General features: G+C 38.5%; 2 protein-coding genes across 4 annotated transcripts; one reads left to right on the top strand and one right to left on the bottom strand.

Annotated features, from left to right (window-relative positions):
• The first annotated feature begins 3 nt into the window (after positions 1-3).
• LOC139984614 (exonuclease 3'-5' domain-containing protein 2-like) lies at positions 4-6,567 on the top strand. Of its 2 annotated transcripts, none has more exons than XM_071998561.1 (5): positions 4-123; positions 708-963; positions 1,965-2,134; positions 4,077-4,859; positions 5,292-6,567. In XM_071998561.1, exons 2-5 carry the CDS (start codon positions 730-732, stop codon positions 5,839-5,841), a joined length of 1,737 nt encoding a protein of 578 aa, XP_071854662.1. In that variant the 5' UTR covers positions 4-123; positions 708-729; the 3' UTR covers positions 5,842-6,567. The 2 variants fall into 2 exon arrangements, with proteins under 2 accessions (XP_071854662.1, XP_071854663.1); XM_071998562.1 differs by having other exon boundaries at positions 30-123; positions 626-963.
• On the bottom strand, positions 6,550-26,959 carry LOC139984611 (replication factor C subunit 1-like). 2 transcript variants are annotated; one of them, XM_071998557.1, is made up of 21 exons: positions 26,740-26,959; positions 25,327-25,477; positions 25,075-25,113; positions 23,995-24,155; positions 22,826-22,930; positions 21,721-21,909; positions 20,870-21,130; positions 20,286-20,465; positions 19,506-19,631; positions 18,551-18,887; positions 17,321-17,418; positions 16,568-16,777; positions 15,978-16,115; positions 15,539-15,634; positions 14,863-14,970; positions 13,889-14,043; positions 13,388-13,505; positions 12,019-12,164; positions 11,137-11,350; positions 9,759-9,956; positions 6,550-8,217 (listed from the first exon to the last, which is right to left on the bottom strand). In XM_071998557.1, the coding sequence occupies exons 1-21, from the start codon at positions 26,740-26,742 to the stop codon at positions 8,128-8,130; spliced, it is 3,123 nt and encodes a 1,040-aa protein (XP_071854658.1). In that variant the 5' UTR covers positions 26,743-26,959; the 3' UTR covers positions 6,550-8,127. The 2 variants fall into 2 exon arrangements, with proteins under 2 accessions (XP_071854658.1, XP_071854659.1); XM_071998558.1 differs by having other exon boundaries at positions 25,327-25,474.
• Positions 26,960-27,971: the final 1,012 nt, after the last annotated feature.

Raw genomic sequence — 27,971 nt, 5'->3', positions numbered from 1 at the left:
TATTATCTGTAAGTTAGCCGAACTGATACGAGATCTGCGGTAGGTCGATAGGTAAACAAAAGTGCAACGATACTGTGAAGATGAACAAAGTGGTCCGCTGAAGATATTTTCTGAATTGGTTTGGTATGAAAACTGTCTCAAGGAATTACATCCCCATTTTGTTGAACTTTTAGTAATTGACGAATATGTGAATAACTTACGCAAAGTTAATAGCTACTATATAGATTCGGACTAAGGAACACGAACGTCGTCTGCTGTTAAGTAACCTAGGCTTAAAGCCAACAGTGAAACACTTGGCCTATAATAGGAAACTATAACACCGCTCAAGTTAGCCTAAGCTAAGTTGTAGTGCTAGTTGTATACTAACGTTATATTTCTTTTACATTATTGTAAACAGACAACACAAGTCTTTCAAAAGTGAGCCCAAGAGTATGCCAACCACCATCAATTGTGTACGTAGGCCTTTAGTTATAGTATTGGTGGGTGAATCATAGGCTAGCAAAATGTTTAAATATTCAGTGAAACTGAAAGCATTTGTAAATAATAGGTCCCGGTTGCAACATATTTTAACCTTGTCTCAAATGTGACCCAAACTGTTGCCAAACTTGTATTTTTCTCCCAAAAGTGATTTGCAAGAATTTTCAGGCGACTGATCTGTGGTTGAATCTTCAGGAGGTATATTCTTGACTGTGTTTATTGTTTCTCAGGCAATTCTAGCCCAGATCAAAGATGGCATTGACCAATTACAGAGGCTTCTACGTGGCCGTTGCTGTGGTAACAGCAACGGCAGGTATGGCTGTAGTGATATTCCTCTCCAACAGAAAGAGACGTGCTAAGAACTCAGATCACAGGAAGGTGCCGTTTTTGGAAGTTTTCAGAAGTCAAGAGATTTTAGTTATTGAAGATGGGGAACAATCCAAACCCATCTTGGCTAGACTTATAAGTGATACAGAAGAACAGAAGGTATCGTTTCTTGAAAATGAAATCGTAGGCAAGCCAATAGCGATCACCTATGATCAACTATGATACTATTTATGCTGCATTCCTCTTTTTTTGTCTTAAAGTTAAGGTGAATTAAAATTTCTAGATATGTTTACTGTAATTATCTATTTTTACATTCCTCCATCTGGGTCACAGTAATGGTGCATTCTCATTGTTTCCTGATAATTTCTTCCATCTCGACACTCACCTCCCTCCACCCCTTCCCATCACAAAATCTCTCTGCACTTACGTACCTTACATACAGATGTCCTCACCCAAACATTAAACACATTAACTTGATTGAAAGGTGAACGATAATAGTCAATTAGCTTTAAATTTTGGCCAGTTTAACTTGTTTTCAAACATACTTTCCTGGAGGTTTTGGCGCCCGTCCATTCTCTCTCGCACCCATCTCCACTCCCTGGTTACTCTCTGACATTAAGTACAGTTCAGTGAAAAGAAATGACTGTCAGGAAGTTGTGCATAAATTCACATCTACTGGCAAATGGCAAAACCCACTTTTAGACTGAATTGTGATGCATATGTAAGTACTGTACTGTACTTAGTAGCATATTTGGAGACATGTAATTAGACGTAACTGTACTTACAGGTGAGAAGATAGAGCTGAAATTTTTGTGCCTATGTCCAATGAATTAATGTTGAGTTTGTTTATAAATTTAACCTTTTCTTTTCATTTTTAAAAAAGGGGAGGGGAGGGGGGGGGTGATTCCAATATGTAGACAAGGCAGGTGCCTAGATATCACAATGTCCTGGACACTTCCAAGTTCCAGGCATGAACTAGTGACTTCTTACTTTAGGGACGTGCCTGCAAAATTTAATAAGGGGAAGGGGGGAAGCATGTCGTTCCTTTGGAGGCAGAGAGGGTCTTGATTCTGTACTGATTCTCTCTAGACAACATAAAAAACACCAGAGACAACCATCTTGAATCTCTGTTAAACATGATTCTGTTGTTTGTTTTCAAGGTTCTTGGTATGGACTGTGAGTGGACTACATCTGATCACAGCCAGAAAGCAAATCCAGTGGCCTTGTTACAACTCGCTACACCCAAAGGTCTCTGCGTATTATTTAGACTCTGCAAGATCAGGGGACACCAAGAACTGCAGGGACTTGGAAAACTTTTAAATGACAGAAGGTAAAAAAAGTTAAAGGGTGTGAAGATCGACTCACTCAAATAGAAACGTCTAATGCCAGTAATGTGACCTAGTTTCGAATGAGGTGTAACAGAAGTGTTAGACACCACCATCGATCCCAGAAAATACACACACAGCTTGCTATCATCGGTAGTTAGACACTAGTGTACAGTCAGTACGTACAGCTGCGGTCAATACCCACAGCACAGTGTACAAACGATACAGCGATGGACATCTCAGGTCCAGCTTAAGATAACAAGATATCACGTTTCATTACTGTCTGCATTTTGTAGCGACAAGAGAAAAACTTCACTTGCAAGCAATGGAAAGTTAACTTTTTCAGAGAGCGGCATGCTGTTTGGAGCGAGTCTTCAATGCCTTTAAGTATGATGAAAAGTACAACACTAGGTAGAAATAGAACTGAAGAGATATGGTATGTAGAAAAACAGTGTTGTAATTCACAAAAGAAATGACTGACTTGGGATTCAAGTCAGTTGTTTTTTACATAATCAGATGACTATTAACTTGACTCAAGATTCTGTACTTAATGTGACTATGAATGAAAGATGAAGTATTTTCTCATAATGCATTATATTGTAATCATTTGCAGAAAGGATACATACTTTTACAGCTATGTGGGCTTGAAAGTCTGAAATATCTATGGTTTCTTCTCAGATCTATAATAGTTGTAGACTTGTCATGATATTTTAAAATTACTTTCGTCTATCTTGCAAAGAAATGTAATCTACCTTCGGGTACTCTGTAGTGTCGAGACTCGAGAGATGATTTAGGTCATTGCATGGATGCTAGCTAGGCAAGGGACACCTCAATCGGACATCTGATAATCTTTAGCTTAATTGTGTCAAGTTGGTCCCAGATGCTAGCTTCGAGACCACAACGACACAGATATGATGTACGTGCTACAAATCTCCTGATATTCTGCGATAATAGTATGTTGATGTTTACAGTATGTTGATGTTTACAGTATGTTGATGTTTACAGTATGTTGATGTTTACAGTATGTTGATGTTTACAGTATGTTGATGTTTACAGTATGTTGATGTTTACAGTATGTTGATGTTTACAGTATGTTGATGTTTACAATAGAGAAATCTGCTCATCATATGTTAGAGAGCTGATCTAAACAAAATGATTTCCCAAAGTTTTGAAGAATTATTCAGTTCATTGAACTGCTACCCCATTTTGAAACTTGGAAGGGCTTTGAGGAACTGTGAGGTATGTTTCTCATCCCTGAGGTAACGTTATAAAGGGCGTTGTGGTCAAGTGGTTAAGGCAGTGGATTTGTGATCTAAGGATTACAGGTTCGAGCCCTGGCCAGATCATTGTATTGTGTCCTTGGGCAAGGCGCTTTATCTCCATTGCCTCTCTTCACCAAGGTGTATAAATGGGGACTTGTGAGGTAACTTGTAAATATAGTTGCGTGCGCCGGTTTGTGGCTGCACCCTATGGGAAGTCCCCCGGGGGACACGTGGTTGTGGTGCCCCAGGAGAGATTGATTGAATTGTGCACACTTTGGTGTGTAGGTGTGACAAGTTACCAATGACCAGGGTTAAGTTGTAAAAGTCGTGTGCAAGGGCCTTGGCCCTGTTCAAGACTGTGAAACTAAATAATAATAATAAAATTAGTTTTACACTTAAAAAAGTAAAGGAAACTGTGACATACAAAATTTTTGGTATAAGAAATGCTGTTACTTCAATGCTTGATGAAGTAGTTGTAGAAGAGCCACTAAATCAAAGCCAAAATTTCTTGGAAACGATATCATGCTTTATCTGAAAGAAACCCTGACTTCCATATCCTCACTGTTTGTTTATACAACAGATGATTAAGTTAATTGATTTTTTTTTAAACATTTTTTGGAATTTCATTGAATTGATACAATCTTATTTTGTTTTTATCTTTTATTCCACATTGCTATAAATTCAGCATCTTGAAAGTCGGTGTCGGGATTCTATCAGATGCAAAGAAGCTGGCACAAGATTACGGTTTCTCTACCAAAGGGTGCATCGATCTACGACACCTTGCGCTTAGACATCTTCCGAGGGGTCACAGCGTCACTGGAGGAAGTTTAGCAGAACTGGCCAGAGTCTGTTTGAATTACGACCTTGATAAATTGTCCGGTATCAGATGCAGCAATTGGGATAGTCATGATTTTACCCCAGAGCAGGTTCGATATGCAGCCATGGATGCCTGCGTGGGTCTTGCGATATTTTACGAGCTCGTCACGAGTAAGTTACCAGGAGGAAGCCATGGCGAGGTAGATTGGTGGAGTGTTTCGGCTCTCTGCCAGGGTCTGGTGGATGCCAAATTTAAGGGGACCTTCATGTCCCATATATGTAATGACAAAAACCACAATGCCAAGGGCAAGAAGAAGAAAGAAGCTCAAACTCTGGAGCAACTTCGAGAGAAACCGTTGAGTAAAGTTTACGTCGCACGTAAGGAACCGTTATACGACAATTGCAAACTCGTCTCACCAGATGGCACCCTGCTTTGTACCTGCGATCGTGGTAAAGCGGAGTGGTACGTCAATAAAGACATCGGGAAAATTGTCACGGAAGACCCTCTCGTCGTACAACTGAAGTTTGAACCAAGAGGCATCCCTGGTCCAGATAGGGAATATTACCTACAGGAGAAGAGCAACATGTGTGTGGTCTGTGGTAGGACGGATTCCTACATCAGAAAAAATATAGTTCCTCACGAGTATCGCAGGTACTGTAATCTTTGATGCTATAACTCTGCTAGTTGTGTTTAAAGAGTTAAATCTAATGACTCACTAAGGAAATATGTGAATTCAACTTGTATAACCTTTCTATGTTAGTGTATCAACAGGTAGTATTGCTATGACATAAAAAAAGCTATTGACAGGGGTCACCAACACCCTGGGGAGGAGGGGGAGAGAACCCCAAGCCCCACAAAAATGATTTTCAAAACAGGTATTTGTGACAAAACCGTTCACTGGAAATGGAATTTGGGCTAAGCCTAAGCATACAACATCTTGGGGCTAAATCCTTTTTCCAACAAATTGTGTTTGTGTCAGTAGCCACTACTCAATAACCTATGCTATGTTTCACCCTAAGAAAGGTAACTATCGTTTGCTTTACTATTTGTAAAATGTGATAACTTTTGTCTGTTTTGTTTTAGGCATTTTCCAGATTACTTGAAGAAACATTCCTCGCACGATATTCTCTTACTGTGTGTCGAGTGCCACCAGTGTAGTTGGACCTTCGACAGCACACTACGCTATAAATTAGCAGAGGAGTACGATGCCCCCATCAACAACTTGTCGAACGCTCCCACAAAAGAAGACCCGGTCAAAGCAAAGGTCAAATCGTCAGCTAAGGCTCTGTTGAGGCACAAGATAAACGGCAATCTGCCTGTTCAGAGAAGGTACGAACTCGAAAATACGGTGAAAAAACACTTCGATGCGTCTATTGTCGATCAGGAGATGTTGCAATCTGCTGCGAATATGGATACCAGAGTCAGCAACGAACTCTTCGAGATGACCCATGGAGAAAAGGTCGTCGGGGCAACCAGTCGAGAGGCGGATGGCTTCGCAAAATTTGAAAAGAGATGGAGGGTTCATTTTTTATCTACTATGCAACCGAGATTCATGCCTGACCTATGGTCGGTGGACCACAAGCACGAAAGCCAAGTTGCTAAAAGGGAAATTGCAACATCATTGAAGAATTAGATTTTAACACTTCCCTAAAAAAAAAAATTAATAAATTGTTTAAAAAAATAATAATAATAAAAGAAAATAATATAAAAGAAAAAAAATCCAAAGTGGAGAATCTTTATCCCCTTTAGGGCCAATAGAATGATTTGGATTTGGAAGGAAGCAGAAATTGGCGATATTTCAAGAAAAAATCTTGAACACAAATTACTTTAAAAAATGTTTCAAAATGATATCATGTTGCAACTAAGCACCCTTACTCATATAGACATTTCTGAAATGGCACCCTCCCTGTAAGCCCTCTTTTCCCAGGCCTAAATTCGCCAAACTGATGAAACATGTAAGATACAAGACTACTATCATTCCCTACATGTTGGCTGCTTAAGCTATCATTGTAAAATAACTACATACCTCCCTGGACAATTCATATCTTGGGGAGGAGGGTGGGGGTAGGGCTGGAGTGGCCGTAGGGCAGGGTAGGAGGTAAATAGCATCAAAGAGGAAAATATCAGTAGACTTGTACCTGACATTTTTGGTCAGTTTGGCCTACTTACAAATATCTTTTGAATATGTATTTTTCCAACCAACAATATTTCCACAGTGTGCCTTATTTTCATCACAGTTTCATGTGTAGTTAATCTTAATTTAAGAAAAGTGTTCTATAGATCATCACCTGTTAAACTGTAATGCAAAAACAATAAAAGAAAATATTAAGTTTCTTCAATTTATTTTTGAGGAATTTATCCATCACTTGTTACTCTACAAAAGACGATATAATTTGCTTTGTCAGGCATAATGCAAGTATAAATACGTCAAAACAATGTTTTCATGGACATGTGACTAGATCGTCAAAGGCAACAGAAGGCATTTATCGGGTTATGTCAGATATTATTATTATATTGCCGTTGAGTAAATAATTGTTTAATCTGTAATGATTTCTGCTGTGTATATTCTGAGGGAGATTTGTCCTTTCATCAGAAGATATTTACAAGTCCCATCATCTGTGTTTGCTATGAACAAGGACCAACCAGTACATATCTAGTTTAACACTGGAACTAAGATAACCAGAGGTCCCGGTAATTCATGAACCGTTCCTTGAATAGAAGAGCCCTCCCGAAATCTTGCTCACATTTCATGTACTATGCCCGGATTCATTACAAGTGTCCCTGCAACTATCTCCAGATATGTAAAAAAAGATCTTGAATATTTCAAATTTTTTACATGTATGGTCTTCCGTGCCTAGGTTATAGCTTCAACCATTTACAACGATAATAAACTTAAGTTCTTTTGGCCATTTGAACATCATTCTTGCAACACAGAACCACCAAGGCACTGGGAGGCCCTTCTCTTACAGTATGTACAGTACAGTCAGCTAGGTATTAACTAACCCTTGATATGTATGTATTTTAGATCCTCCTGCAAGAAGGGACTCGCGAAGAAGCCTCATTGGCTTATCAAAGCCGCAAGCTAACCGAAGTCAGTCTAACATTCATATTTAACGTCCATGATTATGAATTATTAATTGTCAACAACTCTGTAACTGGACGACATACATTAATCTGGGAGTGACTCGAACCTAAATCGACTTGAGGGAGCCAACATCAATTTCACCTCCCTGATGTCCAATAAAAAATATGGCCACTGTAGTATATAAACTCAACGCAAACCAATACCCATCCTGCAGGTTTAAATCATCGTTTTCAGTACTGATGATGTTTAGTTCTTCTGATGGACATTGTTAATAAACAGACCTAGCTTTTCAAAATATGACAAACTTGTGCTGATACATCTGAATTACGAAAGATAATACCCTGCTTTTCGTTCCTCGACATCTTCGTCCAACTATATTCCCTCAACTTGTCCAATATTACATTGTTTGCAAGCAGACATGAAAAACGTATGTTTTAAGGCACATGACAATATTTACAATCACTCGATGTTACATTAGTCTCATTGATCACACTATGTTAATGATACTGGCCCTAGGAATGATGTCAGTTTTAACCAAGAGAGACCATTCCTTGGTACCCTCATGTTCTCAAACCCAATCGGGAATGGTTTACCTGTTAACGTGGTAATACAACGGTTAACAAGGTAATACAATGGTTAACATGGTATTACAACGGGAGACATTACGTTGCAACCACAATCAGTCCTTGTGTCAAATTCTCATTTTCCTGGTTCGTGACTCTCAGAACTGATAGCATGTAGGAAAAGGGCAAAATTTTGTTCCCATGACGACGCCTTTCTTTATAACAATGATAGATCACTATGGTAACAGCATCGTTCCTTCATGATAAGGTTTCATTTCTTTCCTTTAGCTCTCCCCTTCCCCTTGGCCGGTCCTTTTCCTTTCTTGCCCGCAGGTTCTTTCTTCTTGCTGGTTGTTTTACCCTGGAAGAGATATTAATAGAAACAGATCAACATTAATAAATACAAGATAAAATAAAACTGTTAGTAAACTGCTTCCACTAGAGAGCCTGTATAAGAGAATGTGTAAAAGTTAGTTGGCCTGACGTTTCGATCCTAGCAGGATCTTCTTCAGAGGCTAAAGAAGATCCTGCTAGGATCGAAACGTCAGGCCAACTTACTTTTACACAATAAATACAAGAGACAGAGCATCTGAGAGCGTTTCGATTGCTTCTTCGTCGCCAGTTCCAAAGAAAGGATCAGAGTAAAACGGTCATATGAAAACTTCTGTAGCATGATCGTTCTCTACATGGTTGATTTCCTCCTTCACCCAATCAAAAGGTAATTAGTAACACATGACTGTTAACCAGTGGCGGGCCCCCCAAATTTGTTTTGTGCTACAGTCTTGCCCCCCCCCCAAATGAAATCCAGTGATGTATTCAAAATACTTTTTTTACAGTTTTAAGAGTTCTAATCACAAGTATTCATACCTCAGGGCTCATGTTCATACTTCATATAAGGTCAGAACTTGGTAATCAGACCGAGATATTATACATTTTGGGCCTTCATCATACCCACATACGGAGACCGTTGATCAATATTGTCCCACAGAATAAACGCCAATAATTTGGCCGGCTGTATAACCATTACAAACTAGCGCTGTGCATTTTCAGCGACCAATATCCCGGAGTGATTCGGCTGTTGTCAATACATCTGGTTGAGTGAATATGTTTCTTCCGAAGTTACGAATTGGGGAAAGTACTCAAAATACATTACTGAAATTTCACATCCACTGGTTTTTATGTTTTCATCATTAGTTAGTAAGATAGGAAATTCAAACAATAATAAGTTGGTTGGATATCGAGTTCTGATGACCCAGGATGTTGACAAGAGAGGTTCCGGATATATCCAAAGATTTCACTCTACTCTTCTAGCTCAATTTTTATCCTGTAAGACGTTCACAAATATCGCAATGTTTTCGTAACCAAATCATCAAATTGCAGAATTGCTAACTCTCCCTGTTTCACCACGAGTCTCCTGACCCTTAAGGCCATCTCAGTCTTCCGAATTTAAGTGCTAATTTAAATTTGCACGCAAAATCTAAAATACGATCAGAAATCACTTGCACTGATGTTCTTACCTGCATTAGGAAAGTGGAGAAAATCCACTTTGGCTTTTGGGAAATAATTGTATAAAATTCTTATGCCATTGGGCTCTGCAGAAATGAAGTTAACAAAACATGTACCTTTACCTAGCATTTTAATTTCAAAAGTGACAAGAAATCTCAAAAATGTTTCTATGTTACTTTTTGATATTGCTTTCTTGTTTTAGTTGGATCTTGCCAAATTCTCACTATTATTTCCCTAATCTTCTGATTTATTGGGATGGAAAGAAAGTTTCCCCATCTTTGTGAAAACACAGGTTCCAGGTATGAAACCGAACAAGAAAAGAAATCATAGGCAAGGATCTCAAGTCATGACATTCTAAAATAGAAAAAAAAAATGGATATCTTTTCTGATTTTTACCTTCAACTTAGCGATCAAAGCCTTGTCATCTTCGTCATCTTCTTCCTCTTCCTCCTGTGTTTCTTGCGCGTCGCCCTCTACACCTGGCGCATCCTCAAAGCCACCGCCTCTCTTAGCTTTTGCTTTGCCGCCCCAGTCCAGACTGAATGGGTTGAGGTGAGACGACTTGTTGAATGCTCTCGTGAAAGCCGCTTTGACCTATGCAAAAAAAAGAAAGCGAATGAACAGTGGAAAACTGAGTCAGGCATGAGCTTTTTCGGCGAATTCTCGGAATAACCGTGATTTCTTTTCTACCTCGGGGACAAAAACTATTATCCTAACACACTGTAGCATATGCAAACTGGAACCTATACCGCAACTTTTGCAAAGTTCTGTGATTCTTTTTTACCCAGGCTGATGCCTGCTGAGTGGCATATTTCAACAAATTTGACAGTACTGATTTGACAGATTTGAACAGAGGAAAGAAACTTTTTATGGCTAAGATAGGATTTCAAACAGTGACCACGGGATTACAAATCCTGTGTTCTACCAACTGAGCGATCCTGCCCTTAGTTGACTGTGATTCCTCTATGTTCACTTTTATGCTTGGATGCCAGCAGGCAGCCACGGTAACTTGCCTCTGGAGTAACTGAGGGAAATGCACAATTTCATTCGATTCAACCCAAGCAGCAGCAAGAGAGGGATTTCAAGACCGTGACAAGGTCGATCCTGAAGTATTGTAAACTTATCTTTAATACAGAAGACAATTAGAGGTTTAATGCTGCTTTTATAGTAAGTCTTTTACACTCTCTATCATGTTGTTGTGAAGTGTCCACATACCTAATAGAAGTTAGCAGCCACTAACAGCACATGTAAACAAAAACAATGAACAGAGGGCAGCAATGCTTATTAAGAACTAACTGTAACAATCAAAATATATGTCATTATACAACAGATCGCATCTTAATACACTTTTACTGCAAACTGTTGACAATACTTATCAAAACACCATGACAAATCAAACTTGTCTAGAAGTATAAGTTGAAGTGATTACCAAATATGCTACATAGTTGAATAATGGTCACCCATGTTGTTACTTCAGGCAAGCAGTTTCCTCATAGAGACATTCCCCTTGTCTACTTGAAAATTGCTCAATTTCTGGGAACAGTACTTTTGGAAACATTCACATAAAATTTGGGAGTAACACTGATGACCTGTAACCAATCGGTAATATGTTCAGGTAAATATCTTTCCCTAATTACTTAAATAGTTGAGTTCAGTAATTTACAACATTTGAAACTCTTTCATTTCCTCATTTCTAAACACTATCTTGTCAAAAATATTAGCAGGCGTGAAACCAACATGACCTCATATTTTAAGTATCTCATTTTTAATTTACCTTTGGTGGTACAGCTTTCATTGGTTCTCGAAAGCCTGAAAACTGAGTCAGTTCTAAAATGTTATCAAAATCTTCTCTGGTAAGGTCATAGTCATTCATAACCCCTACGACATCATCCACACCATCCGACCCCTCCGATAACAGTGGGTTTGTGAGGTGCTCTCTCATACGTGGAAGGTACTCTTGGTTGATCGACTGCAGAGACGTCGCAGCACTGAAAAGTAACGTTGGTAACGGAATAGCGATCACTACAAAATGGCACAAAATGAATATTCGTGTCTTAAGTCAGAGAAAAAGAATTTTGTAATTCATCTATTGTATGTTTCTTTATCATTCTCAAGAGCAAGAAATATCTCAGGAAATCCAAAATGTCCATAGTTTGGTTTCTAAACTAGTATCACTGTTTTACAACTATGGTATAGCAGTTGCAGATATGAAATGGTGTCTTTTGGTAGAAAAGCAAAAATTAAGCAAAAAAATAAATAAATAGAAAAATAAAAACACAAATATCTATTATATCCTAAATGTACCCTGGGATTGTTACAATCAGGTCCAAATTTGGTAATTAAAAAAAAGATTTCATACTGGTAAGTAACAATTACCAAAAAATATTTACTATTCCATAAATGGATACCTGGGGATTATCAAAATTGGGGTCAGATTTCAGCATAAAACTGCTTTTTTCACATTCAGTAGTTTTAGGATACATACCCCTAAATGGAAGAGCAATCATTCACTGTTGAATGAAAATTCCATCAGGATAGCACCACCCCCCCCACCCCCATCCTACCTCAAAGTAACGCGATTTTTGCCCCAGAAACCCTCCACTCACTTTGTATGTGGTCATCAATATTTACAAACATGAGTAATAATATTACTGACCTCATCCTCATGTGTGTTTGCAGCTCCTGAAGAATCCGGTGATATTTGCCTCTGGATGAATTCTTTCCTAACCAGCTCGGGAAGTTGATCATTCCCCCTAGGTGACCCCTCATATACTCTCCAGGGAGCACACTAGCAAAAACTGCCTGATCGATCGACAAGGAAAAGTGAAAATTGTTTTAAAGAAATTAAGTAAATAATTATGTTAAAAAAGAAAACAACTGGAGTAGGTAATGAACTTAGGAATAGCAAAGAATTCTCCCACTCTAAATGCCCCCCCCCCCCCAACCATCCACCAACAACTATAATGCAAACAACTGGAGTAGGTAATGAACTTTGGAATAGCAAAGAATTCTCCTCTCTCCTTTCCTCTCCCCACACCACCCCCCCAACCAACAACTACACATGCAAATTTTGCTTGGGGTTTCTTTCTCTGCCAATTGACTGAGTACAGTGCTGCAGGTGACAATTTGAATAAAATTTGTTGCTCAACCCCGGTAGCTGGGTGGCCAGTTACATAACATATCCAGATGGAGGACACACATCGAAGACCGTTGTCGAAGAGATACAAGATCAGATCAGGTGGTAGACATTGAACTACCTGTAAAATCTATAGGTCACATATTTCACCATGGCAACACAAATGTAAACAATTCTCCCACTCTCCTCTGCCCCCTCCCCCACCCACCATCCCTCACCAACAACTATACATGCAAACTTCGCTTGGGGTTTCTTTCTATGCCAATTGACTGATTACAGTGCTACAGGTGACAATTTGAATGTTTTGCTCAACCCCTGTAATCGGGTGGCCAGTAACATAACATATCCAAATGGAGGACACACATCAACGACCGTCGTCAAGGAGATACAAGATTGGATCAGATGGTAGACATTGAACTACCTGTAAACTCTATAGGTCACATATCACCATGGCAACAAAAATGTAAGCAATAAATCAATACAAAGGATTGCTGTTTGCACAGTGGAAATAAATATATATGCTTGCATGTAGAGGTCATGACAAAACTGAGCAGACTACAATAAAATTGCTAGACTATCCGGCCTAATTTAAGCCATACGTCTGGCTGCCCTATCCTGAAGTTGCTTTTCAAGCTATCTGTTATGTATTGATATTGCGATCATACTGAAATTCATGTAAAATTAAAGAGCGACCTCTTTCAGATCAGCAATAAACATGGCCACCTCCGAAAAGATCCGACTCTGTTTATATCTACGTAAATAAGACGTAAAATATACGTAAACACCAAACATTACACTATCTGCGTTGTGCTGGTATTATACAATAAAATTTGCAATATAAACTGGACCAAATTCAGCCAAAGATGAAGCATTACATGAGTTTACTGACCTGTAGTGGTAGCAGATTCCACTTCATCGAGCTCCTGATTTGTTTATCCACCAGATCCCCGAAGGCTATGCTGTCGGCTGTTTTACTCAACAGATCGAGGTGTTTCTTCATGTCGCCGCTGCGAAAGAAAATAACATAATCCTCACCTAAAAACTCTACAATTTACAGTTACATTAGTGGAGTGTTAGCTCAGTGGTTAACGCCGGTGCCTTCCAATCATAAGGTCCCCGGTTCGAGTCACTCCAAGATTAATGTATGTTGTCCAGTTACAGAGTTGTTGACAATTGGCAATTCATAATCATGGACGTTAAATATGAATGTAAGAGACTGACTTTGGTCAGCTTGCGGCTTTGATAAGCCAATGAGCATTTTTCGCAAGTTCCTGCTTGCAGGAGGATCTAAAATACATACATACATACATACATACATACTTTAATAAATATAAAGAAATAGGCTCTACATAGGGCAATGGTCTGTGTTTTTTTACGTTGTATAACTCACCCTGCTTTCCGCGGTATCACGTTGGGATAATTTTCCTGCACGAAAAGCGGTGCGATTGAATAATCGTGAAAAAAGAGGCCGACTTTATCGTTGAAAGTCATCTTTGATATTTCCTCACTGGATGAAAACACTTGTCTCAGGACATCCCAGGGTCCCTGTGAAAAAATTCAAAAATATTTCTAATAAAAATTATTAATAAATTATATGAGCTACAATCTGAATTTTCTCCCAATCCTATGGGATGTTATTCGTATTTTGTTTATTGAAATAAAGCCACGCATAGGATGCCAAAGGGAGTAATATACCACCCACTTTCTAAATCAAAGATTATCCATATATCTAAATTAAAGACTCGCTATTTGTTGAGAAGGCTGAAAGATCCTGTGAACAAGTTGAAAAGAACTTGATAAGAATCTATTACTTTCATAGTGAAAATACATCCTTGGTAATTTTAATGAAGGACAAAGCCTGAAGCAACTCTGCTGGATGAAGCATAGGCTCATTTTCAATATTGGATGAGTCAGGGCAGTGGCGGAGCTAGGGGTATTGCTCAGGAGGGGCGAGAATGGTCTGTAGGGGCGCTTTCGACACTAAGCGGAGCGCCACCACAGGTTGGCGCGTAACGTACAGAAATTTTTTGAGTAAAGATACTCCCTAGATCACCGGAAATGAATAAATAGGTGTCATCGCCAAATCACACCAACAAAATGTGACAAATGTCAATAGGTAGATGAGAGCGCAATAAAAAAGTCAATAATCGCGAATAAGTAAAAAGTGGTAAAGAGCTGAAAAGGGCGCCAGCAGTCCATTTGAGTCTATAAGGGGGGGGCATCTGCCCCCCCCCCTGACTGTATGGACGCTCCGCCACTGAGTCAGGGCAGGGGAAAGGGGGTTGTGGGTAAAGATAATGGACACTGGCTATTAATCATTCCAGAAAAAATAAGGCAACTTCCCCAAAATGTCAAAAAACAAACCATTTTCAAGTCTTTCTTCACAGTTTGTTCTTTTCCATCTCTTTGTGTTGTTTCCTCCATTTTATCTGACCTTTGACCTGCTGACCACATGCTCATATTGTGAAGAACCTAAGAAGGAAAGAAAGCAATGAAGATGATGACAGACCATCCTGGCTCCAGTCTCTATGGGAACTGAGGGGTTTTCCACATGACATTTACTTTAAAAAAAAAAAAAAATCTGAAAATTCCTAATCCGATTTGTCAGATAGCTTGAAAAACATTTTGTCAAATTTTGATAGGTTAACCATTCTTAAAGCAGCAAGAATCATGGCAAATTTATTTTCAGTGAAAATACTTTGAGTGTTTGAGAAATTTATCCATCCCAGAGTTCACAGTCAATCAAAGTAGCTGGACTAACAGAGAAACCAGTTCTTGGTAACTCATAGGTATTAAAGTAAAACATAATGATAACACCTACATGTATTACTCACATAAATCTTTATCACAGTCCTAAACCAAAAATGAAAGTGCAGGTTTTTATATCCCTCGTTGGTTGAGACGGCTGTACATCATTATTAGTTAACAAAACTGTAAAACTGAAACCATTTTAATGTTACTTAGCATGGCAAAGGAAAAGGGTTTCAAGCAATTAACTTGACCTAACCCTCACAGGAAACCTGTAAGGGTCACTACTAACCTGTCGTACATCTTGGTTAGAAGCCATTATCATGTTGTCCACCAATGCAGGTGCTATTTTAACACCTTCCTTAAATGCAACCGACATCATGGCCGCCTGTAATATAAAGCAATAGTGTATTAAGTCAAGGTAATGCAACAGAAGAGGTTACTCTATATCACATTACTCTATATTCAAGATGGCTCTTGACAACAATTGCTATGGAAACTGCTTGTCAAAGCATATGTCCATCACATATATATAAAACAACAGAAGAGAAAGGTAAATCAGTTACTCTGAGATCACTCTATATTCAAGATGGCCGCTGAAAGCAGTTGCTATGGAGACTGCTTTTCAAAGCATATGTCTATCACATAATATATAGAAGCACTGTATACAGTCGAGGTAGATTAGAAACATCTAGCATAAAATCGGAGCAATACTGTTTCAAATTGCAAACCTTGATTTGGGGTAACCTGGGTCGTTGAAAGCGCAGATCAAAGCAATGATTACAAAGCGATCTGATCTTTGGATGGCTTCGATCGTTGCAGATACAGATTACTGGAACACGAGAACCTTTGATCAGCTGAATTAATTCCTGAAAAGAAGGTAGGCAATGAGAAGAGAATGAGGTTAATTTTGAAACAACTATAACGATTGGTTGACAATTGTGTAATAACAGTTCGGTCAGGTAAAAAGTGACCTCTTTTGATCTGAAAGTATGTTTCAATTTCAAATGCTACAAGCCTAAGGTCAAGCCAATATTAAATAGTAATATTAGTTTAACTTCTTCTAAATACGTTACATTTCTCAACAGTAGCGCAAAACTTTGACATTACTCTCTTAAAACCTCACTTAACTATGTTACAAAACATTGACAAACAGTTGGCACTTTGGTGTCTTAAAAGATTCACAGCACCAAGCAACATTATATGCTTTACAAGCAATATTTCGCTGATGTTCATACTTCAAATGAATCAACACCAGACTGTGGTAATTAAATCCAAATTATGCAAATTTCTCTCGATGAATGCATGAATATGTAATCACCTGCATACCACCTCTGTCTTCATTCCCAGACATGCCATCCACTTCGTCCATAATAAGGCAATGCTTGGAGTGTTGGTCTTTGGTCTTGGGCTTGCTGCTGAAGAAACTGCCCAGGACAGTGTTATCTAAATACTCTGACACGCACTCCTGTAATGTCTTCTTGCTCCTGGCATCACTTGCATTTAATTCAAAATATGTAAAACCAACTTCCTGTTTGGGGTGTAAGAAGAGTTAGGGTTTACATCTTTAATATATTGATATTAACAACTGAGGCTTTTATTCATGCATACTGAAACTCTTTTCTACTTGATATATACATATTCATAAGCAGTTGAGGTTATGCTCGGTATGTGGCCAATCAATTATCATGTTCGCTCTCAAATATCCATAGCAAATGGTTTGTTTCAGTACTTCATTGGAGCTAAAATTCAAAAGTTCACGCTTGCAACATATTTTTACTGTGGAATAAGGTAACACTTAAATTTTATTTTTCTGCAAAGTTTGCATGACTTTAAAAATGTCATCGACTTTCAACAAATTTGCCAACGATCTTCTCATATTTTGTGCCTCTCCATTGGTCTTCAAAATTGAGAAAACATTACCAAAATTTTCTCTCTCAAACACAGACTGAATAAAAACACATCAACTGAACTCTGGAGGTTCTATATATTGAATATTCATAAGCTAATGAATATGTATATCATTGTCATTTTCACCTTTCTTAGAGCAATTATTGAAATTTGATGAACTCACCTTGCAGACGATCTGTGCTGTTGTAGTTTTACCGACACCTGGAGGACCAGACAGGAGAGCTGCTTTGAATGTGAACCCGTCATCTCGGTTGAATCGAGCTGCGTACATATAAGTAAAATATAATAAATTGATAATTTTTTTTTTTTCCCATCTCATTTATTCACCATTATTAAACATGTATATGGTACATCGATTATATTTAGAGTTGTGATAACAACATAGTTATGTCATCTGAATGATACAAAGGAATTATTTACATAATGCGAAAATTGATTCTGAATGGAGTATTTCTTCTTCTCCTCTTATACCGAAATATATGTATACATATCCAGAAAAACAAAACTTCAGTGAATACAAAAACTCACTCACGCAATTGATAAATTAATAAATTAATAATAAATTAAAATATTCGCTGACCTTACCCACATCCATTAATTTATTTAATTTAACTAATAAAGTCAGTGAAGGTAAAAAAAACATTGGCTCTATTTTTCCTTTATTTTGCGTTGGATCAGTGAAAGCTTTAATCCAGGGTCCGACCAAGCACTTTTTGGATCAGACGAGGTTCGGTTCAAGATCAAATGATCAGGCAAGGAATTTTTTGACAACCTCTCTGTCAAAAAATTTACATGTGATATAAACTGTGCAGATTATTGGTACAATCGAGTGATGCTTCTTTGTTTTCCAGCTTTGATATGGTAGTGTTGACACGTAAAATTCCATTTTCCCAAACAAATATTCCATGCAAATAGAGCTTCAAAAATGGATCCTTGTATAAAAATAACACTTTCTTAAATCCTCAGCAAAGTGGGTCTACCTTTCATGACAAACAGCACCACTTCTCCAGAGGCCTTACAAAAGAAACTGTCATAAATGAATCATAAAGACTAGCCTAAAACCTTGGCACTTTCTTAAAACCATGACAAACATCACCACGTTACCAGAGATCTTACAAAAGAAACTGTCATTAATGAACAACAAAGACTAGCCTTCTTTGTATACTGTGACTGGAACTGAGATGGAACACTTCTTGTCATTAACTAGATAGGATAACTTGCATCCCTTAGGCTTAGAGAGACCTTAGAGATACCCCACAGGTAATATTACTGTTGCTAAAGAATTTCAGTAGCTACTTAACCGACAAAAAAGTGGAATATAGGTACGTACGTTTAATAATGAAAGTCAACTGGCTAACTTTAGGCACACGTAAAGGAAAACAAAGTCACTAACCTTTATCTTTATGAGGACCAAAGTTATTGTCATGCCACCTCTGCAGCCATTTTGTCAGTTTCTTAGCATTGCTCCTGTCTCCCTGTTGGCCGATTATTTGCTTGGAATTGTTGGGCTTGTATTTGTCGACCCACATCTGTGTCGAGGCCTGAGGTTGTCCGCTGCTGGATTTATGGTCCTGCGAGTTTTGTCGGCCTAAGCTCTCTTGACTGTTGAACTCTGAACCTTGTGAGTCTGACAGCTGTGAGTTTGCAAGGCTCGGCTTCCAAGAAAACTTTCCCTTATCAATCTTGCTGGGAGTGATGTAGTTTGGTTCCTGTTTGGTCCTTCCTGCTTTCTGAAGAACAAGATGCAGAGAAAATGGTTCAAGCAACAAGTGTTGGAGAATGGATAAAACAAATATATTAAAAAAATACAGCTACTCCTGGGAAAGGAAAACATGGTAGCAGAAAATGATTTATTTTAAAATTTGTGCTATAGATTATCACCACAAATGATCTGCAAATAACAAGTGTGACTCTTAAAGCAACTCTTTTTAGTTGAAATTGGTAAACATTTCAATTGTTAGTCCATAGTAAGAAACCCATAACAAAGTAGCTCATTGGTCAGTTTAGTCAAGTTTTAAAATTTCAAGTGGTGAAGCAAATGTCTAAAATCTGGAATTTTTAAAATTTACCTTTTACGTGTTTTTGATCATACGATGTAAAGTGTCCGGCCGACAAAATGTGGAGGATCGAATACATTATCTACTCACTCTTATTGCATTACTTTGGTGAAGAATCTAGAAGGTTGTCTTAATTTGGTTATTCACACTCCTTTATTTCGAGAAACACTGATACGTTTGGAAAAAAAATCGGACCAAACTACAAAAGCTGCATTCAAAATAATAAAAAGGTTCATCACATAATGAATATTTACTTCATTTACACATAAATTATTAAACCACAAGTCTAACCTCATTTGAACCTTTTTTGGATGGACTTGGTTTCTTTGTAGTGTTTGCTTTCCTCTTTCCTGGTCTTGAGCTGATCAAGTCATAGAGACTTACTTCATCCAGCATTTTCACTTTCATTTCTTGAGCCTAAAGAAGCCAAAAAAAAATGGAGGGATATTAGGTAAATTGAAATCAGCATCCAAGAAGTGTTAAAACACACACGACAGCAACACCAAAGATTTCTAACTTGTTTTAGTTTACTATGTATCATGCCATAGCACACACTTATATATATATATATATCTTAAATAACAGCACAACTTTTAGTTGTTTAGGTTATTCTACCTGAGCTAGTTTTGTTGACTGCCAGTCGAGAAAGATGACAATCTTAGATCAATCGATTGGCCCAACTTAACTCCACCATTGTGACAATAGATTTCAATAGTCATAGCAACCATTACTCTGACAACTGACCCTGCCCAACTGTGTTCTGTTAATGACCCATGTTTGGTTAGGTTTTGCATATCCAAGTCATTTCCCAATGGTAGGCTATAACTATTGAAACTGCAGTCTTAGTCTTATGCAAAATGCACTCTGCCATTGCCGATAAATTCACATCCAGTTGCCTTGAAGGAACGCCGACGCAACTTAGAACTGTCAGTTGCGACCTATCATAGTTCTTAAGCATGTGCGGACTATCCAGTGTTTTCTATTTTTAGTCAAGTTGGGTCTGATTCGCATTCAGTCATGCGGTGTGCGGCCAGCTTTTACCGTATTGACACAACTAGAGGTTTGACATACCTTCTGTGTCTTGGAGTCCCCCGGTTCTCTGCCAATCACCAGATAAGACGTCTTTTTGCTGACACTCGTTCGCACTGCACCTCCGAGGCTCTCTATGTGAGTCTTGAGCTCACCTTTATCAAAATATTCCAGGACCCCGGTCAGTACGAACGATAATCCATCGAGGCAAGCTTCCTCTCCCTGGATGTGATAAACCATATCAGAGCAACTTAACATGCTTCATAAACTAGTATATAAGTTTCATACTGTTCATCATCTTACTTAGCACAGCTTTCTGAGATAATTAATTACATCACACACTGGAAAGTAATCACAGATTGACTAGACCCATGTTTTTCACCACTCTGGTGGGTCTGTGACACACTTTTGAGGTTTACCTGAGGGTACAAGTGTCCATACAAGCCAAAGGTGCCCATAATAACATTTCTTTAAATGTGCCATCTCAGGGGAAAAAAATATAAAAATTCTGACCTCACCCGTCCCATGATGGGGTTGAGGTCGTTGGTGATACTCCTTATGTTAAGTGGTCCCTAAACAAATTTATTTGGTCCTCAGAGTTTCACCTCAATTGTCTCAACCCTCACCTTTGGTAATTCTCTTGATCCAAGGCAACGTGGTCCTTCCCTCTGTAAGTAGCTCCTGTAAGCCGGACCTCCACGCTTCTTCTCCGCAGTGTCTGGAGGGGAGCCCTTATTATTATGTCCATCCCCTGGTGATTTAGGCGACACCTTGCTACTGACTGGCGTACCTCGCCGGTCGGCCTTTTTGGGAGTAGAAGAATCGCCCTTGGATTTCTCTGGTGTTGATCTTGCTGATGTCTTTCTGGGACTATACCTGATGATCTCCTGTGGAAACAGAAGACGATATCGAAAAGTAAAACACTTGCAGGCGACAAATATCGCCAAAATCTTTCATTTTTATTTGGGACAGGACTCGTTGCTGCAAAACGGTATCTCGCAGACGGTAAGCTTTTTAAATGAACTTTGGTACTGAGATAGAATGCCAATCGATAAATTTCCAACCAGCTGCCTTTAATACTGTTCATTAAATCATTCATTCTCTACATCCCTCCACCCAGAATGTTAACATCGCATCAAAGGAAAGTTCAAATTTAGCTGACATGGTTTGTTAATGATACAGGTACTTATTGATTGCAAGTTCCCACAACCAACTGTTTGAGGCAGAGAAAGTTACACCTTCCATTTAATTCCCCTTCTATCTGCCACTTGCCATAACCACACCCCCCCCCCCACCTTCACTTGTCGCTCACTGGAATCTGCAAACTAACTGTTATCTACAACCTTGGTCATTTTTGGTTTTCAGCTCACGCAAGCCAGTCTTCTGTACCCCTTGTCATGCCCACCACCCCCCCCACCCTTACCCCACGTCTCTCTGGGAGGGACCACATTGACAATGAAACAAATGCAAACTGTACCTTCTTAATCTCTGGCCTTGTCTTCTGACTCCTCCCCACAGCCTTTGTCTGTTTGGTTTTCAGAGGGCTAGCCTCTGCCTGCTGGACCCTCTTGCGAGGGCTTCTTCTCTGGGGCGTCGCCTCTGGAGTCTGAGGTACCAAGACTTTGGACGTTTGCATCTTCTCAGAGAGCTTGCTGGCAAAAGATGTCTGAGGGTTATGAAGAGGGAGGTACCGAAACTAATGTCACATTACCAATTTTTTGTGCTGGATACAGAGTCATAGGACAAGGGTAAAAGAAACACCCCTTCCAACCCTCCATCCCCCCACCCCTCCCCCACTTCCTAATAATCTAAAAAATCAAAAAGCTATATTCTTCAAAACATACTTGACATTATTTCAGCAGTTTACAAGACTTTTATTTTTTCATCTTGTTTCGTTCACCATCTTCTCCAATTTTCTTCACAATATTAATGGCAATCGTTTAAAGTACGTCCCAAGTTCCAGAATTTGATCTTCCGGTAAGACGTACAGTAACTTAAAATACTAAGTTAGTGGCTATTTCACACAGCATATAATCCTTTTCTCCATCTTTTCTCCTGCACTCTAGCTGCCATCTTATTAAGTCTGCTGCTGGAATCATTATTGTACTGCGCTACAATATCGGCTTTACCGGCCAAGTGAACGATACCTACATGACTGGAAATGGAACTTAAAGTTTCATATAGTCTCTGTACATTTCGCAGTTTCAGAGGCTAGCTGCATAGCCAACTTATTCTGAGCCTGTCACGGTGCTCACAAGCGCCCTCACTTTGTAGGTAACTACAATATGACTGTACTCCCTGGTGTGTTGTCCGCCCAAAAGTAACACCACCGAAAAGTTCTTCCTAATACTGCAAGCATTCCACGCGCACTACAATACATACATACAGGCAAATGCAGTTCTAGTTGTTGATATCATTTCTTGCAAGCTATAAACGGGACATAGATGTTAACTACTGGAATGTTTTTGTTGTTACTTGCTAAAACTGCAAAAAGTTCAACATTATCAGCTACGTTTATGGCACAGCTATAGAACGAGATTTTTAAATCATGTACATGCTACTATCATTTTCTCAATCCTTACCTTTGTAGGCACACTCTGTTTATCTAGCATCTCCAAAGTTTTTTGAAAGTCGTCATCACTGTGATCTTCTATCTCTAGCCTTGGATTCTCCACTTTCACTGCTTTCTAATTATACAAAAAGAGTGACAAAGTTCACACAGTTTTAAAAGGACACTTGTTTATGCGTGGTTATTTCTTTAAAGGCTTAATTTAACATTCTTGACAAGGTTCACGCAATTCAAAAATGATACTTGTTTATAGTTAGTATTCAAAAGGCTTCCCTGGTATGACTGGCAAAGTTATTCCTTGTGAGTTTCAAAGGTGTTTATTATGTTTATTCATTTATTATGTTTTAGTATTCAATATTCTTGAGTTCATTCATTATTCATGTATTATTCATGTATCATTCATTAATATGTTTATTCATATAATTAAAAATACTGAGTCAGTCTGAGTCATAAACCGTACAATTCTGTTATAAAGTTTGCTTCCCAGTTTATACACAAAACCCTCCGTTTAAGCATTGATGTTTTAACACATGACAGTTGTAAAACTGGTTAACTTCTGTATGAAATGAAGTATTTGTTGCATTGGAAACGTTTCTTTTACACTGTTTTTCTTTTAATAAGAGGTAATACATAACACGTATTTAAGGTTGTTTACGAGGAATATCAAAACTATATTTAAGATGGATTCCTCAGGGGAAATGCCAGTCACGCCCATTTACTTTTTCCTGACCAAGCGGCATCTCTTTTGCACAGAATGACACACATCCAGATCACCGTTTCCCAACAAGGGAATATCATTATATTCTGAAAATAAAACTAATCCACACAAAGATTAATTTTTTTCAACAATGGGCTCGCTAAAAGCTGAAGGAACCATGTTCTTGTATATTAGTGTTCCTGCCTCATTTACTCCAGGTTAAAGGTTGGGCAAGGTATCATATTGTTTACACATGTAATGATGTAACTCAAGACATAGTTAGTACTACAGATAGCATCTGCAAGGGCCTACAATGCTAGTGTCAAATTGTCACAGTCCAAATTGCATTGGTTCCCTGGAGTCTGAAACATTCTGAAGTTCCCTCAAGTTTTTATAGTTCTTTTGTTTCAATCAAAGTATCTAAAAAGTCTGTATAACCAAACTTTTCATGTCCATGACTTGAAACTGTGCTTTCTTCCACTCACCTGCTTGCTTGACACATTGTTGACCTTTTTGTTTGACCTTTGAACTGGCGAGGCTCCAAAGAACGAAGCAGCGTCGATTTCTTTCTTCTTTGCAGGCGTCTTTGACATGTAAGGTGATGTTTTCTTACTGACAGAGCCATTGGACTTTGAGCTACCTTTTGCTTACGTGAGAGAGGGGCAAAAAAAACAGGGTTACCACGGTGATGACACTACTAAATTATTTCTCGACCAGTTTCAGCCAAGAGTCAAAATAAGTTCACATAAAGTTTATCCTAGTTAACATCACGAATAATGAAAAGATTGTAAAGCTGTTACCATGACAAAGTGAACCCCTCATTTCTTATTCACAAGTTTAAAGTAAGTTTTTAAGTTAGTTTCAGTAAAGTTTCTTTCACAATGAATGTCTTTTAACTAGTTGGTACATAAAAACAACTTTATGATCAGAGCTACACTATGCTAAACAGAATATGAAATTTACCATCGAACTTGCAACACAATAATTGTACATAAAAACTTTTCACACACATACAGTACCTTCCTGTGAATAAAAAACTTATAATGATGACATAAGCAATTTCAGGTGAATTTTCTTTTTTCAACTATGTTGGAAATTTCATGGGAGAAAAGGGGGGAGGGGGAGGTAAGGGACCTTTTTTTAGGGGAGCCTATGATTTTCTAGGGATGTTGGCAGAACCTACTTTCTAGAACAAAATAGTTCCCCCACCCTTCCCCTCCATGAGTTTGAAGATAATTTTTCAAAACTACGTCTAATGATGTGGCAACTGCACCCCAACAGGTGTGTCAAGGAAACTTTGAAACTTGAAACAAAACAAACAAAATAAACATAGCAGATGTAACATGCTGCAAGAAAAAATCAGCAAAACCAATTTTTATGAAAAATTTGGGAAAGTTTTAAAATTTCCAAAATGTTTTCCCACAAACATCATCCCAGAGCATCAACTCATCATACAAAACCAACTTGGTAGTTTTATGAGTATCATTTAATTTTGTCAGATTGAGCCAATTTTTGGGAGATTGTTTGGAAAGTAAACTTATATTTGAAATATAGATTGTTCTTACCTTTAGACACAGAGACAATTTCAACATCAGAATCAGAATCTGAAATATTTGAAGAATATTTGATAAGTAAAATTACAGACATATTTAAATGGCTGAAGTGTAATTGCTTCCTAAAAATGCTGTACTCATCCATGAATATTCACCAAGAATGTGAAAAAATATTTATAAACATTTTCAACAAAAATCTATCAATTTTCATTTGCAAGTCATTAGTAGTGGCTCTTTGTAGTCTTCTGACTAATTACTACACACCTGAATCAAATATCACTCCTCCTTTCTTTGATTTTTTCTTGGCCGGTTTTTTCTTGGTGGTTTGAAAGTCATCGTCTTCTTCTTCCTCCTCTGGCCATTTCCTCTTCACGTTGCTACCTTTCTTCTGTGTAAAGAAACTTCTAATATCCTGCTGTTAGCAAAAAATGAGTTCATGGGATCAAACATTGAACTAAACTTTGCATATTGTATTCTTCATCAATTTGGTGCTATGCTGCATATATGTACACAGGGATGTGCTCAGGAATATTTGAGTGCCAGGCAGATTGTGCGTTAGTGTGATCCACACCCTGGGAGCGGGATCTCATGGGTGGGGTACCTCTCCACTGGACAAATTTTACACATGATGTATGCTTACCTGTAGGTGGTGCTATTTTTCCTATTCTGTGCCATATACTCTCCCACATTTGGTTATGGTAAAATTGGTTAAATTATCATCAAAAAAGTGCTGGGCAAAAATGTTGAAAATACTGTTTGTGCTGGGTGGCATTCAGAACTGCTGGGCGCAGCCGCCCGGTGCCGCCTAGTGTGAGTACATCCCTGTTACAATTATAGTGGGTTTGGCCCTCAACGACATACAAACAGCTAAGCCATTGCACTTTCGCTTTTCTGTAGTAGGAGTGCTTTTTACAACTTTTCTTTTTAGAAATTTTCAAAATCAAAATGAAACCTGGCCCTATGGTATTGGGTTAGAAAAAGTGGTAGTGCTAAAGCTAAACAGAAGGTCGACCTCAGACGAGTACATACATCTGAATCTTTGCAGTATATTTTGCAGATGGTTAGAACTTTAGTTTAAACTAGTGTGAAACCTTCATAATTTTTATCTGGCCTGTAGTATGGGGCTCGAATAAGTGTTAGTACTAAACAAACGGCCGACCTCACATGAGTATACATACATCTTTACGTTTGTAGTATAATAAATTTGCAGATGGCTAGAACTAGGCCATAGTTTTAAACTAGTGTGAAACCTTCACAATTTTTACCTGGCCAGTAGTATTGGGCTCGAAAAAGTGTTACTGTAGTGTAAGTGCTAAACAGAAGGCCGACCTTTGATGAGTATACATCTTTAAGTTTGCAGTTTTGCAGTATAATTGCAGATGGCTAGAACTAGGCCATAGTTTAAACTAGTATGAAAACTATGAATAGTATTAAGCTAACCTATGCTTGAACTGAGCCTAAGTCTAGCTAACTAGGCTATAGAATATTAGGCTGGACTGTTTATGTTATTATACGACGATTGTCCTATCTGGAACAAACTCAGCCTAATGTTACACGAACGCAAAGTTCCACAACTGTTACTTTACAATTCATATTTCATAGTCGTTACTAGTGTTACTTAGGCCAATGCAAAACTTTAGCTAGGCCTATTGCCATGGTATCGTTAGCTCTACTTACCATTCTTGATTCTTGGATCAATGTCACTGCGTGGATATAAGCATCGGGCTGTTTGTATTATTCTGTTTGCAATAAATAACGGTTCTTTTAACTTCGTTAGTGTTTTATGTAAGTGCAAGTCTGTCAAAAGTTGTAGCCTACACAGCCACAGTGCTTATGTAGAATATTCGATGTCGACACTGAATCAGGTACCGATACTGATTGCACAGTGCTAACATTACAGATATCTCAGTCTTCGCGCGGAGAATATCAACACGTTTGACATTGTGTTCAGATACTACTTCCGGGTCAAATGTAAGGCCATCGTTTCGTGTTTGGAGAGTCGAGTGACCGAAGTGTGCCAACTTGTGTGACTGACAGAAGATGTTGGCGGGGATAGGGGTTTTGAGGAGGGGATAGGGGTTTTGAGGAGGGGATAGGGGTTTTGAGGGATCGGGGTAGTGGGGAGGGGTATTGGGGAGGGGTTATGTGGTTAATTAAGGAGGGTAGAGGTGTTGCCAATGGTGTTAAATCTAAGGCTATTTTATTGACAGAACACTAAATTTATTGTTCAAATGTGAAGAAATTTTAATGGATATCACTTCACCAGGCATACTAGCAAATGGGTAATATTTCTTTACATTTGTCTATGAAATTTGTATCAAGATCCTATATCAGAAGTTTTTGTAACATGGTTGAATTTTTAAAATTTTAACTCCAATTTTCCTACTTTATGCGATCGCCTTATTTTTTGGTTGCTGGTAAAAAAAAAAAGATGCTTTAGAGCAGGGTTTCCCTATCTTTATCCCCCCCCCCTCCCTACGAACCCCCTGTGGATGTCAGAGTTGTCCAGGAATCCCAAATAGATACGATCTGAATCATTATTGTACTATTATATTAACAGTGCTTCGTAAAAGATCAAGTTCATAGTGTAATGAAAAATGCATGTTACTGTACTACTATGGCAACATATGTGTACGGAACGCGAAAAGTTTAACTAGATCATATATCAGATTTTAGTTCAACAGAAAGTACTCTAGTTTTGACTTTCAGAAACGTCTCACGAACCCCCTGGGATGGATTCACGCACTCCCTGGGGGTTCATGTAAGGGAACCCCTGCTTTAGAGAAGGACCAGAAGTAGCAATGGACTGCTTATAGCTAGATCAGACTTGGTGTCCTTTTGTAGGTCACCTTGGCTGACAAAAAATAATAAACTTGCTAAAAACCAGTAGAAGTCAACCGTCATTGGCC

The sequence above is a fragment of the Apostichopus japonicus genome, chromosome 17, assembly GCF_037975245.1.
Source record: "Apostichopus japonicus isolate 1M-3 chromosome 17, ASM3797524v1, whole genome shotgun sequence".
NCBI lineage: Eukaryota > Metazoa > Echinodermata > Holothuroidea > Aspidochirotida > Stichopodidae > Apostichopus > Apostichopus japonicus.
Note: the sequence above shows the minus strand (reverse complement) of the source record. Positions and strands in the feature narration are given on the sequence as shown.

Coding starts and splice junctions, on each gene's coding strand:
- LOC139984614 (XM_071998561.1), top strand. CDS start 730: ATGGCATTGACCAATTACAGAGGCTTCTACGTGGCCGTTGCTGTGGTA. Junction 964..1,964: donor GTGATACAGAAGAACAGAAG/GTATCGTTTCTT, acceptor TTTGTTTTCAAG/GTTCTTGGTATGGACTGTGA. Junction 2,135..4,076: donor AAACTTTTAAATGACAGAAG/GTAAAAAAAGTT, acceptor CTATAAATTCAG/CATCTTGAAAGTCGGTGTCG.
- LOC139984611 (XM_071998557.1), bottom strand. Junction 20,466..20,869: donor GATCAAGAGAATTACCAAAG/GTGAGGGTTGAG, acceptor TATCACATCCAG/GGAGAGGAAGCTTGCCTCGA. Junction 16,778..17,320: donor CAGCACAGATCGTCTGCAAG/GTGAGTTCATCA, acceptor CACCCCAAACAG/GAAGTTGGTTTTACATATTT.